The following is a 15,223-nucleotide window of genomic DNA, read 5'->3' on the forward strand; positions in this document are numbered from 1 at the left end:
GTTAACTTTACAGTTGAAAACCCAAAGGAGTGTGTACTTTCTTGTCATGCATCTCCTGCTAATCGGAGCCAGGCCACCCTGTGTAAGATTCAACTAACTAGTAGGCACCACCTGCTCCCGCATGAAAACATTTGGGCAGCCAGCCACTCGGGCACATAACACTGCATTGCGGGAAGGCAGGGGTACGGTCATATGCCCCCCACCCCACGCTCAGAAATACTGGCTATTTCCCTGGGTTCTGGTGACAGATCAAGGAAGTAGAGGAGCATAAGAGAGGGTAAATAAATACCCCTTAAGCTGGCCATATTCCAGTAGAATTTTATTCAAAAACATTTGTTTTCGGGATGTTCATTTTAATAGTAAATGGGGTGAAATTAACATTCATTTTTTAGAAGGAAATCAATGCAATGGGGGCATGTTTCATGGTACTGCTTAGGTACAATTAACATTTCTATACGTTCACTATAACATGGCAAATATTCACTTTTGAGTTCAGATGCACTTGAAAAGTAGTTTCAACATACTAGTAACACTTTTTAATTTGGTGACACACAGGCAGACAAGCAGATTTGCCTACTGCGTGTCACAGTTGCTACAATGAAATAGCAAGACTGAGCATTCTTCGCCATTTTAAGTGGACTGAGATGTGCACAAACTGTAGGCTAGGAATTACTATAATTGGCAGACAATAATTGATGACAGCCTGTAATTTAGCCCCCAGATATAGCACTTGTTATTATGTAAGAGCTTAAAAGGCTCTTATATAACACATTTATATAATGAGTTTTCGTTACACTGCCACATATACTGAAATTGAATCATTTAATATTTGGGATTATTTTCTCTCCTTTCTTTTCACATGCCTTAACATGTGTGATCTAACCTATTGGATCTAAATGTCTTCTCTATATTGGTAAAGACAATGATGCATGTTTTTGCAGAAGTGGAGCTATTATGAGAAAAACATATCATCGCAACCATACAATCTGAAACACAAAAAAAATATGTCAAAACACAAGGCCTGCAATTTCAGCAACGTTTCCATTTTTGCAGCTGTCATTTGAAAGAAATATACTCCACTACCATTTTTCGGGCTCATGCACATGAGCGCAAATACAGGCATATAAACGTACAGTGTAAAATACACCTGCATTGGCAGGCTGCTGGGTTTTTTTGTCTATAGGATTGTAGGTTCCTACGTACAACGAATGTATTCTCAGGGGGCTTAGGAAGCCTCAAAACCTAGGCCCCCTTTTATGCAACCTGCGAACAGAGCACCAGCTCACCCACCTTGTCCACTGCCCAAACACTTGCCTATTGGCCAGTAAGTGTGATGAGCAGCCTTATTGGACAATATGCAAGGATAAGTGGTGGGAGGAGGCAGGCCAGAATTCATGCTAAATCAAGAAGAAGTCTGAAGAACAGAGTACCCTAGGTTTCAAAGGTCTTAGGGGCCTAAGGATGTGTGTAGGCACCTAGACGTGCTTGCACCAAAGGCTGGAGTACAATTTACAATCTTTAACAAAGGCACATTTTGCTTTGAGGAGGATTTGTAACACTGCTTGTTTGTAACCACTCCGTGAGGTCTCCTCCTATCTGCAAGGGTTCTGAGCCCTATCAGAACTGGAAACTGCATTTACACATTGTATGTGTAGCACCATCGGCTGGTAAACTGTGAAACTGTACCACATCCATTAAGTAAAATGGTGATAGTGAAGTTAAGACTATTTGTATGGATCAGTCAATTACAGTAAGAGATTTCCTATTGTTTATTCACATTGCCTTTAATATCGATACTCCAAGTGGTAGACCTACAAATGTAAGCTCCACACATTCCCACTTTAATACTGGCCAGGACCCAAAGGCTCTCATGAACAACATAAAAAGCAGCCATATTTCCTCTTTTAAATTGCTAGTGACCATAGAAGACTCACATAAAGATCTTTTAACCGGCTGCTATGACCAACATTTGTTGTTCTTTCAGATAGTTTTGTGAAGGAGGCCAAATACTATCAGATTTAACCTAACTGTAACTTTTAGAAAGAAGAGGCTACAGACGATTAAAAACTATTTTCAGGTTTTACCTCTGAGAGTTCAGTGACCAAGGCTCCGACGCCTGTGTAGTAAAATGGATACAGGAACACGGGAAGTGGAAACAGTATCAAGAGGCCCACAACACCAAGGATAAAATTGTGCCACACACCTGCATAAAAAGTACAATTTGAATGATATATACATATAATGAAGTCTATAGCTACATAAATATACAAAGATAACGACACACACAGAGATTATATATATATAAATCATTTGCTTAAAGCTATTGTCAGAAGAGTAAGTACACAAATTTTAACCATTTTTTTTTTCTTTTTGAAGAACAAGACACCATTACATGGATGGACAAAAGAGCTAGCATGCCATCTAGTGGATATTTGTGTTCTCTGCTCAATGGGAAAAGATTACAATATTCTTTCCATCTGGGCGCACCATTTATCACAATTTGGTTAAGGCCCTTTCTGAAGTACCACTTGACAAAAAGGTCAGCAAATTTTTGGCTATAATTAAGCGGTCATTAGGATATGATGGTGGAAATGCGCTCACCTGCTTAGTAATGTGATTTCATTGCAAGTCCCTGAATAACCTGTCTGTGTATTTTGTGTGTGTATAAAATGCATACTTATGTTTTAATCCATCTGGTTAAAAAGGAATGGACTGGGCATGTAAATCCTGCATACGAGGTGCACTAGCTGAAGGTTATGGCTCAATTACAGATTGCACACTTCAGAATCTCCTGCAGCCGTTTAGAGAGTATTTTTAATATTGTCCTTATCAAGAGATCCTCATTGTGCTACTTCTTGTTCCTACACTCCAGCCCTGCTGTACCTGGACTGCAAGAGGCTAAAAACAGGTCAAATTCAGGTACTTACACTGCTTGAATTTAAAAAAAAAAAATTATTACAGAGCTGCATTCATTTGTGTCTTTTATATCTTTATATTTGGAGTTCAGCTTTAGGGTATTCTCTGATTATACATCAAATAATACATTTGAATTGCCTTTGTTTGTAAATGGTTCACTTTAAAGTAGGACTTGGTTACTGTGTCCTAATAGTAGAGATTTCCCCTCACTCACTTTGTGCTCCCTAGGAAAGGAAGTAAGGGGAATCTTGTCAATGGGGACACAGACAGCCATACACATATTTCTGGTAGCATTGGGAAAGGGTTAGAGCCTCTGTCAGTAAATGTGTGGCAATTTGCCCCCTAGTTCCTGTCCCAGAGACACCCATCACCAAGACACAGAACAGTGAAGGGAAACCTCTCCAGTGTGCACAACCACAGCAATAAAAACATGATAAAAGGCTCTAACTTCTCCCAGCTTGACAAAAAAAAAAAGTATTTTTACTGCGGTTTGTATCCCTGTTGGAAACATTTGTCCTTAAATCTTGTCCTAGTGTTGGATGTAACAAAGGAAGGAAAGGAAAATCTCCCCAAACAAGGGTAAATACAGCATTAAAAAGCTCATAAAAATGTTCTCATACCTCCCGTGCGGTCACCAAGGCAGGAAATGAGAGGAGAACCTCTAAGCAGGGACCTAGGTTTTAAATCTGACCTTAAAAGGCCAGTCCACCCAACAGTGATATTTTAGTTATAGGGGCATCTGAGTCAGCCCTTAGATTCTCAAACAGTGAGATCTTTCTGCCACAAGTTTTGTCCACACGGCAGTTATGGGTTGTCTTGTCTACCTTTGCATGTTCCAGCTCCTTCTTTTGCATTCTCCATAATAAAATAAAAATTGGGACAGATCAGGGCCCACTGATAATGGCCCCCTGAGGTGTGCAGACCCAGAAACTCAAACACATATACAATGGTGGACACAGTCAGCAACCAAGTCCAAAAAATTGTGTAAGAACAATTTTTGGGCCCCTCCCCCTTAATCAGTTTGGGGGAATGAGTAGAGCATTATACATTATGGCTCTCATTTCGCACCTGCCCTTGATGTGAACAGCACCCAGGTCTACAGGATGGCAGGGGAAGGAGTCCCATCAGCCACCATGTAAGCAGGCCCCTAAATCTCAGGAGGGCCTTTGTGCAATCGCACAGTCTGCACCAACGGTGCACCCCTCTGCACGGATAGCTCACCAGCAGAGAAATATAATTGTCATCTAGGATAACTCTCCAGCACCTACTAAAAAAAACATTTTGGGTGGACTGTCTCTTTATTTATAGGTCTGCTCTAAGATCCCAGCAACTATGCCACAATCCATAGCAGGGGCTAACAAACTGGAACTCAGGAACAATATGGCATAGTAAGCCTCCACTATCTTTTACATTTGGTAGATTGATAATGTATAGCAGAGGTAGGCAACCTCTGCCTCTCAGCTGTGGTGGAACTACAAAACCCATCATGCGTCTACCTCTGAATGTCATGCCTATGGTTGTCTTGGAATGCCTTATGTAACTGGTAGTTTCACAACAGCTGGAGTGCGAGGTTGCCTACCCCTGATGCATAGATTAGTAATGTCTGGAAGCAGAACTGCACAACATATGGGCTACTAAAGAGCTTTGCATACCAAATGCTTTTGGAAGTGTCACTGCTGAAATTGTTTCTGCTGCCATAACTTCTAAAGTTCTGAAGTTATGTAGCACCATATATTGTGAACATAATACAGAGAAACCTTTTATTTGAATGAATTTTAAACAATTGAAATACAGCATTGAATCCCATCCATTACAACTGTGTCAATCTTTAACCCTAGGTCCACACAAATGCTGCTGCATAGATATGCTTTTTCAGTGTGTTTATACTTGTGAATCACATTTAGTTTGCTAAAACACCGTGAAGGGAATTTATCAAAACTGGAGCAAACTAAATCTGGAGCAGTTGCCCATGGCAACCAATCAGCTTCTCATCAGTTTGCTCATGTAAGATTTAAAAATGAGAGAGAGAAGCTAATTGGTTGCCCTGGGCAACTGCTCCAGATTTTGTTTGCTCCAGTTTTGATAAATTCCCCCCTGTGTATCATAAACAATTTTCATTCCATTTTTATATGAAAACACGATTATCACCTTTTGTCATCCTTTGCTGCATCACAGTGTTGCTGATCCTATGCGGCAGTTTCAAAATACAAGCCGTGGATTGCCTCACTATAGGCACCCTAATTTTACCCCTCCCCCTATGATAGGTAGAATATGAAAATTAAGAAAAAAAAATATAGGGTTTCTGGAGAGGTATAATGGACCATGCATACCGTATATAAATATGTATACAAATATTAAAAAAATATTTAAACATACATATAGATAAACAAAAATTAAAACTGATTACAAAACATGATTCAAACCATGCCTGTCAGATAATTACAATAGAACTATGTACATTCATAGTCCATATCCATGAAGTTGTGCTAACATGATCATATTAATAGAGCTGGCATTGGTACAATGGCCAGTAAAATATCTAACTTGTTTAGTCCCGACGCATTTCGCAGGTGGCTTCTTCAGGGGACCCGTATTTATTGATCTAACAATAAAAAGATTATTTTAAATGAATAGAATCATCCTGTAGGAGTATATCCGTATATAATCAAATATGTAGATTTTTAGTTTATAAACAATTTATTTTAAGATATACAGATTCACAGCATCATGAGGAATTAGACAATACAACATTTCAAGAGTAGCTTATTATAATTTACCAATATAGATGAGCAATCCCAAAAGGGTATGGTCACTTGGCACTCACCATGCACATTCAATGTGTGGGGTAGGACCGACGTTTGGAGGACCGACATGATGAGGGCCGGGATAACCCAACCCTCCAAATCAATCCTTCATCACACCTGGGACCTCGGGGCAAAGCGGGGAAAAGCAGCCTAGGGGACTCTCTGCAAGCTCAGCTGGTTTTGCTGGGATGTTGATTTGGAGTGATTTTTGTTATGAGAGTTTTTTATATCAAGCACAGAATGGCTAACCAATCCTAACAAGTTCACTACCCACAATATATATGAACACCATAGGGTTTTAACATATATAGGTGTATTATGTATGTATGTATGTATGTATGTATGTATGTATATATATATATATATATGCCTATATTTATGGATGTAATATAAATGCACTTGGGTTACTTTTGACATAATACTAAATAGAGTTTTCTCACTTAGGAACCTTATCACTGGGTATACACTGACTTTCTAAAGGTGCCCATACACCTTACAATTATCTGCAGATTTTCTGTGGTCAGATGGAAAAAGTGCAACAGATTGGCCCAGGTGGAGATTACTCCATCCACACAGTTAAATATAGATTGAGGAATCTGTTGCATCTTTTCCATCTGACCATAGAAAATCAAAAGACAACATACAGGGATGACTAGGTAATACACAGTTCACACACAGGGGTAGCTAATTGGAATAATTAATTAGATACAGGCAAATTAGCCAAAATAGACATATACACAACTCATAGACGTTCCCCATCCTTTTATATTTAACAGGGGGACCGAATAGGATACCTTTCCTTATCAGCCAAGACTTATTCCAACAAATGTCTACTCTGACCTAACATTCCAGCAAAACCAGCTGAGCTTGCAGAGAGTCCCTTAAGGTGCCCATACACTGTACGATTCTCGTACAAGAATCAAGGGAAATCCCGCAATCGTACAGTGTATGGAAGGCGTGCAACCGTTTCTACTGTACGGTCGCACGTCTTCCGTCGAACAAGCAGGCTTGAAAACCCGCCGAGAATCATACGATTCTCAGCGAGTTAGTGGCCTGCTTGTTCGACAACTGCCAAACAGGCCGGTGTGCGCACGCGCACACTGCCCGTAAGTACGATCGTCTCGTCCAAGATGGGCAGATCGTACGAGCTTTCAATGAGCTTACGACCATCGCAAGACAAAGGTCTTGCGATGGTCGTAAGGTGTATGGGCACCTTTAGGCTGCTTTTCCCCGCTTTGCCCCGAGGTCCCAGGTGTGACGAGGGATTGATTTGGAGGGTTATAATAAGCTACTCTTGAAATGTTGTATTGTCCAATTTCTCATGATGCTGTGAATCTGTATATCTTAAAAGAAATTGTTTATAAACTAAAAATCTACATATTTACATATTTGATTATATACGGCTATACTCCTACAGGATGATTCTATTAATTTAAAATCATCTTTTTATTGTTAGATCAATAAATACGGGTCCCCTGAAGAAGGCACTTGAAAAACGCGTCAGGGCTAAACAAGTTAGATATCTTACTGGTCATTGTACCAATGCCAGCATTATTAATATGATCATGTTAGCACAACTATATGTATATGGACTATGAATGTACATACTGGACATAATTCTATTGGAATTCTCCGACAGGCATTGTTTGAATCATGTTTTGTAATCAGTATAATTTTTGTTTATCTATATGTATGTTTAAATAAAATTTTGATATTTTTATACATATTTATATATGCATGGTCTATTCTACCTCTCCAGAAACCCTATATTTTTAGTGAATAGCGAAAATTACATTAACATGTTGAGGCTTATATGGGATTGTAGTGATTGGGTTTACATATACCGTAAAAATGAATAAAGCTGTTTCCACAACATTTACCTGCACAAAAAATCCGCAACTGTTGGACAGGTGACACCAGCTGTAGATGTGTGGTGAACAGATCAACAAATGCTCCAGGGTACACCACGAATATGAACATCCCAAAGCCATTAAATCGTACTGTTTCCCTGTGTGGGAGTGAAAATATTTTTAGAGGTATTCATTTTATATAGTGGTAACTGCTAAAATACAGTTAATGTTTCTTTTACTTGACATGCATCAGAAACCGTTCTGAAAACAAGATGGATCAGATATTATGTTGCACAGCAAATGGCACAGTCTGAAACACTAAATCTTGATTTTAAAGGAAATGTATAATATTATGACTAGGCAGGGATCACAATTTCAAGTCCTGAGCTACTAGCTACCCTTTATCTCCCATTTCCCATATTACTTGGATATATATTGAATTTCTGAACAAAAGGAATCGATTTGTGTTATAACTGTCTACCGGACCAGCATACCTATTTTTAGGGATGTCCCAATACTAGCATCAGTATCAGGGCCGATGCAGGGCATTTTCAGGAGTACTTGTACTCCTGAAAATGCCCCGATGCATCGATACCGGCCCTTTAAATTTTTATCAACTAGCTTCGGCCATTGACCCGCATAGCCCCTCCCCCAGAATATCTCTCCACCAAATGCAGGCTGCCTCTCCGCTCTGACCTCTCCGGACGGAAGTGTGACAGCATGGCGGGCGGTAAGTCTGTGTGGACAGTCTCTTCTCCCTGCTGGTGCTGGCTGCAGCGGTCTGTGTCCCTTTCACAGACCTCTGTAGCCAGCACGAGTGGGGAGAAGAGACTATGGCTGGGACTCTGAATTCCCCCACGCCCCCCCTTGTACCTCCGCTGCTGCTGCTCCTCCGTCCTTCCGTGTCCCCTCCTTTTCAACTTGATGAAACTGTTTCCTTTTGGTGATATATCACAAAGTGTGAGATGTCCGTGCTCCTTTTTGTTTTATTACTGCATTCACCCGACGTACACAGATGTTTTCACTCTCAATGAAAGACGAGAATGTCAGTTCTGTGTGTTCACGGGGGGGGAAGGGGGGGGAGAGGAGAGAAGCTGTAAATTTTGCCTTTACAAAGAACGGACCTTGCCTTCTTTCATGGAGAGGGAAAACCTCTGTGTACTCTGGTGAGGGCATTTTTAAACACATAAGGAGCACAGACAACTGACAGACACTTTGAGATGTATCACCAAAAGCAAACAGTTTAATCAAGTGGAAAAGGAATGGACACTTGTAACAATAGCCAGCCTGCTATTGGATATTTTAAATTGCAATAGCCAATAGCAGGCTGGCTATTGTACCCGCCCATTACCTGCTGTCAATCAGCAGAGAGGACCTGATGGAGAACTTTGTCTTCAGTTCCCTCCTTTGATGATTGACAGCAGGCAGTGGGCGGGTACAATAGCCAGCCTGCTATTGCAATTTAAAATATCCAATAGCAGGCTGGCTATTGCTCCCAGCCACTGCCTGCTGTATTTACATTCAGTGAAGTGGAAAAGTGACACTAGAGGTCTAAAAGAACCCTAATGTCACCTTAAAGAGAACCTGTCACCTCCAATGCAGGCAGCCCTGGTGAGAAACTGCCCTAAAATCATTAGTCTGTATTGTTTTAGAAAAAATTTCACATGCCCCTTAAGAAAAAAGTATCGGTAATTGGAAATCGGCAAGTACATGAGGGACAGTACTTGTACTTGGTCTTGAAAAAATGGTATCGGGACATCCCTACCTATTTTTAATATAAATATGGCTGACAGGGTACACAAATAATCATACACCAAAACAAGCCACCATATATGTTGTGTATAGATGGCAGAATAAATAATAATAATACAAAAAAAAATAGCACTGATAGATGTGTGCTCAATCTGTAAGCTCACCTGACCTACCTTCCAAAAAAATGATGTTGGGGTACAGCACCACTAGCCAGACTAAATACAGTGCATATAACTGCTGTCATACAGATCATACAAAAAAACTGCCATATATCTTTATTAGGACAGTACAAAAATAAAGCAGAAGTGTAAATTGCAGTATCCCATATCATCCAACAGACCTTTTTATACTGATGACAGAACACTGCAAAGTCAATTTGAGCTACTGGGGGCACTTCCTCCTTAGCATCACTTGACTTATAGCTAGGTATGTACACCATAAGAAGCAATACCTCTGAGTTTGATAGTCTATTACTACAAATATATGAAACTGTAAAACAGAGCTGGTCATACATGTTACATTCGTATTGTACAATGAGGTGGACACTTTAATATGAAATCCAAGAGCCAGCAGGATTTGGTTTAGGAGCCAGCTTCACCGACAACTAGAGAAAACCTCAAAGGTTAGGCACTAGCTGTACATTTTGAGGACCATTGGCTACCTGGCTCCTTTTCGCATCCCTGTTGTACAATCTTCTTTAGTTACAAAAATTAGGTAAAGTAAGGGTCTTCCTAAACAACTCATTTTTTTTTTTTTTTTATAAAACCACATGGGGCATTGCATATCGTAGTTGTTGGTAGATCTAAAGACTGTAATGAGTATTGCAGATTTACAGTTGGAAAAGTAGCCTCTTTCAAATTCCTTCACTAGAAAAAAGGCCTGCTGAAATCATGAATTCAGGCTGAATATTTGTGGCATAATTCTGTTGTATTTCCCTTGCCAAAACCAATACAATGCTTGTGAATGAAAATAAATGATAATTATAGACTGCCTGGCCAAAAAAAAGTCACCACCTGGATCTAACTAAGCAAATAGGTAAGAACCTTCCATTGGAAAAAAAGTGTTATGGTCTAGGGTTGCCTCAGTTAGTCAGCTCTAAGTTCAGCAACGTTATGTCCCCAAAGATGTCCCCATCTGCCTACCTGAACATACCGAATGACCATGTTGGCATGGGCATATTCCAAGATGACAATGCCAGGATTCATAAGGCTCAAATAGTGAAAGAGTGGTTCAGGGAACATGAGACATACTTTTCACACATGAATTGGCCACCACAGGGCGCAGAATTTATCCATATTGAGAATCTTTGGGATGTGCTGGAGAAGACTTTACGCAGTGGTCTGACTCTTGTATCATCTCTACAAGAGTTTGTTGAAAAATTAGTACAAATCTGGACAGTAATAAATGTTGTAGCATTGCATTTGCTTATCGAAACAATGTCATGGCGAATGCATGCCGTAATCAAAGCTAAAGGCGGCCTAACAAAATATTAGGGTATGTGTTTTGGCCAGGCAGTGTATATGCCCTAATATTATAAATTAATTAAACTCTATTATGATTGAAATTCCACTAGCATCCGAAAATCCTGAAAGGACATACAGAGAAGGAAGCTTTTAATAATGACACAATCAGGTATAAATATTTGATCCTGTTTACACTGTTGGCCAACCATGTGTTAAATATTCATGTGCACACAAACTGACGCTCCAAGTTTTGCCCAGCACACAAAGAGGAAGATCGCATTACCTTACGGCTGCCACTCCATGCCCAACCTCATGAAAGACACCACTGATGAAAATTGTGGAGAAGAAGTATGTCAGCTGGCTGATGGGAAGGTTTACACCCGGCACCTGTTGGAGTGGGGAAGCAGACAAAACATTAAATATGAGACGCTCCTATGTATACATTATTCTGAATAGAAAACCAGCTGCAATGACAAATGGATCTTTACATCTATACAGACAGCCTCCATCTGCAATGCTACTATGCCCTGAACAGGCAAGGAATTTCAAACATTTCCAGCAAAATCATGTATACAGGAACCAATTCAATACATACTCCACCCAAAACCAGAGTTCATTTAAATTCAGTGTAAAAGGCAAACTGAGAATACAAAAACAGCATAGATAAATAGAAAACTAAGGGGTGAATTCACTTTTCATACAACATCTAAAAGCTACATTTCATACTTTTGAGGTTAAGGCCTGTTCACATCTGAGCGATCCACACTGTTTCATGTGAAAAAAAGGTGCATGAGCCTTCTTGCTGCGCAGATATGACCTCACTGAAATAAACGGGGCCGCGCAGCAACCACGGCACGTGACCGCGCGGCCCCGGGCTGCCTAGATGTGAACCAGGCCTCAAATATATAATTCAATAAATGTCAAAACAAATTTCTCAAACAACATATAAAAGGGGCTGATTATAGTAAAATATGGAGACCAAAAATATCCAGATGCCATGATCACAGCAGGGTAGAAATACTGGCTAAACTTTAGGCAGATATAAAAACATAATTTAATGCCGTTACGTATTCATGCAAAAATGAATAAATGCATTCTGTGAAGACAACTAGTGTAATCATTGGAATTTGTATTAATATCAGCTTCCTGTGATATCCTGTACAAGACTGTAAATGGAAGGACAGATATTAGTCGTCACTCAAGCTCTGCTACAGTGCAGTCAGTCTAATAGGGGAAGCTTGCTGACAGGCTGTGTGGATAGGTGTGGTGAAGCTCCCTTACTGTCCAATCAACATGCTGGGGTGGGTCCTTGACCTAGGTGTACTACTTTTAAACTGCAGTAAAGGTTAAAAAAACTGGTTATGTTATTTGGCAGGGATCACAAGGCTGGCTAAAAAAAAAAGAATTATTTATCTTTTGGAACATAACATGGGTCACATATGTATATTTCACTGCTAGCCTAGCGAGAATATTACTGGAGTTCTTATAGGTATATTAAGCATCAGAGATAGTTGATCCAGGGAATATCCGATTGCCTTATGGGATCAGGAAGGAATTTTTTCCCCCTGTTGGAGCAAATTGAACCATGCTTTATAGGGGTTTTTTTTGCCTTCCTCTGGATCAACAGGGGGTAGCTGTGGGCATATCGTTCGGTTTAGGCTTTTCTTCTCTTTTTGTTTTGTTTTCTTTCCCCCGTATCTCTATAGGTTGAACTCGATGGACTTGTGTCTTTTCTCAACTTAACTATGTAACTATGTAGCCTGGAGTTAGTTTTATATTAATGTATTCATTTATATTAATAAGCCCCATAGATCCATGCAAATATCCGTCCGTTCAACCGTTACTGATGCAACCTGCTGGTTTATGGTTAGCTCTACAGGTATATAGCTCCTATAAAAAAAAAACAAATGTATTAATATGACTTATTAAATACTGAGCAAGGCAGCTTTTATCCTTGAATGCATTCTTTATTTATTAGGTGCCCCTATTTCCCCTGGCGCAGTACAAAGTCATAAATATAACAAAGGAGGGTAATTCTAGCAGGCAATACAATACATAAATGTTTCCAAAGACTAGTACATACAGCTTAGCAAAGCCTAGCAATGAAACAATAGGAGAGAGGGACCTGCCCACACAAGCTTACAATCCAGAACCCCAATACTTATTAATTGTCTCTTGTGATTGTAATCTTCATATGGAGAACTTTCAATATTTTTTTTTCTCTTTTGATAGTGGAAATGGCTTAATGCCATCCTTTCTCTCTATAAGAAGAGACAATTTGATAGCTCCAGTACCATTTGATATTGTTGACACAGTTTAAAGGCCATTGACATTGTTGTGTTCCTGCATGAATATTCATATATTTCATGCTTCATTTACTTTAGCATAAAGGCAACAGACTGCCAGACAAGTGTACTTTTAGCTTTAGGCGTCATGCAATACCAGATTAAAGTACAGTATATTGTAAATTTAAACGATTGACAATAAAGCTTTTATTTAAGAATTTTAGTAGACAATTCACATAAAAGAAACATGATTGCCTCTTCCTGAGATCTTACCATATAGTAAAGACAGTGGGCATCACTCCCTTTAAAATATGGTAGCACTCCCTTTAAAATACGTAACAAGCTTCAGGAAAGAAAAAAAGAGTGGGCTGGTTTTCAAATGCAACTTAGGCTACTATTTGTGTCCAGGGGGTCAAAATACAATTCAAAAATACATATTGGATTTTTATTTTGAGCCAGCAGGGGGAGCGCTCAACCTATTTTCACATGTTTTTCACTTTCTCCTTACCGCCTGTTGTAAAAGCCTCATTTATAGAGCTTCATAACATAAGATAACATTCACCACACAACAGTCAGAGTTAGAGCAGTTATCCCTCCCTACAAATGGACCCTTTGGGAGATTTAAGTAGATACAGAATATCTAAAAGGAAGAAGCTACTGCTGTATTTCTTTACAAAACTCATCATTCTTTGGTAATTGTCTGGTGATAATCTGTATTATAATAAATGTTTATTTGTAAAATAAAGATTGTGTGGTTATGTACATGTGTAGTGAGATTTCCCATGAATTCCTCACCTGACAGGAAGTCAAGGCGAATGCACACACCCGATCCTGGAAACCGGCTTGCTCTTGGATCGGTCCCTGGAGCCTCTCTTCCCCACCACTGCAGTGGTCTAAGGCAGGGCTCAAAATTTCCACTCGCCTGCTCGCATTTGGCGAGTAAAAATAAGGTGAGGGCGAGTGGAAATTTGGGTCTCCAAGTAGTGGTCCGCAGGCCAACTCCGGCCTGCGAGCCGTTACTATGTGGCCCACAGCCAGCTGACATGTCACCTCTCAGTGGCCTTCATTCATCTTTGATGAATATACTTGGCCAAAAGGTGCTAAAAGTATGCAGTATTACAATACTAAAACTGATTATTAAGTTACTGTCAGGCCCGGTTCACACCTGGGCGCTTTGTAGCACGTTTGAACGCTCTGCAAAACGCTCAGACACCGAAATCCCTTTATTTCCTATCGGTATGGTTCACACCTGAGTGTGTTACAGGCCGTATGAACGCGCTACAAAACGTCCTACGCCCAAAGAAGTACAGGAGCTTCTTTGGGGCGTTTTTGTCGCGCGTTTCCATTGGGATACAGCCAAGTAGCCCTCGGAAACGCGCGTTTTTTTAACCGTGAATTTAAGGTGTGAACCCAGCCTCATGGTCCCTCTCTTTGTCTACAGGATAGAGGCAACTAAGCATCTGCAATGCATTTAGGATCCTTGCAATATACACTCACCAGCCACTTTATTAGGTACACCTGTTCAATTGCTTGGTAACACAAATTGCTAATCAGCCAATCACATGGCAGCAACTCAATGCATTTGGGCATCTACTGTGTTTCCCCGAAAGTAAGACCTAGCGCTATCAGGGATTTCTGTAATATAAGACCTACCACCGAACTAGGTCTTATTTTCGGGGTAGCTGCACCGTATAATTACATTTTACATTTAGCGGCCACAGTTCCCTCCCTCCCTCCCACCCGCACGCACGAGCGGAGAGCGGACCGCTGCAGCCAGGTACACATAAGACATGCCCCGAAAATAAGACCTAGTGTCTTTTTTCTTGGAAAAAAAAATAGAAGACACCCTCTTATTTTCGGGGAAACACGGTAGGCATGGTGAAGAAGACTTGGTGAAGTTCAAACTGAGCATCAGAATGGGGAAGAAAGGGGATTTAAGTGACTTTGAATGTGGCATGGTTGTTGGTGCCAGACGGGCTGGTCTGAGTACAGGGGTGTGGAAATTTTTTAATAAACTGCTTGTCCAAGGGCTAAAGCGGGGCCCAAATCTACTTGTCCCAATACAAAAAAAAAATTGTTTTAATCAAAACTAGGAATGCACCAATACCGTTTTTTGGGTATCGAGTACGGGTACTGATATTTTGCTTTCGGTA

The 15,223-nt window shown here is 40.2% G+C and overlaps 1 protein-coding gene across 1 annotated transcript in view; it reads right to left on the minus strand.

Annotated features, from left to right (window-relative positions):
* Positions 1 to 15,223, minus strand: part of MBTPS2 (membrane bound transcription factor peptidase, site 2) — a 41,073-nt gene that overhangs the window by 15,093 nt on the left and 10,757 nt on the right. Inside the window, exons 4-6 of the mRNA XM_018562429.1 lie at positions 11,069 to 11,172; positions 7,601 to 7,728; positions 2,085 to 2,203 (exon numbers count right to left, since the gene is read on the minus strand). Of these exons, the coding sequence (XP_018417931.1) occupies positions 2,085 to 2,203; positions 7,601 to 7,728; positions 11,069 to 11,172 (351 nt within the window). The remainder of the gene's footprint in view (positions 1 to 2,084; positions 2,204 to 7,600; positions 7,729 to 11,068; positions 11,173 to 15,223) is intronic.

Source organism: Nanorana parkeri, unplaced genomic scaffold, assembly GCF_000935625.1.
Source record: "Nanorana parkeri isolate BGI_ZX_2015 unplaced genomic scaffold, ASM93562v1 scaffold577, whole genome shotgun sequence".
NCBI classification, from domain to species: domain Eukaryota; kingdom Metazoa; phylum Chordata; class Amphibia; order Anura; family Dicroglossidae; genus Nanorana; species Nanorana parkeri.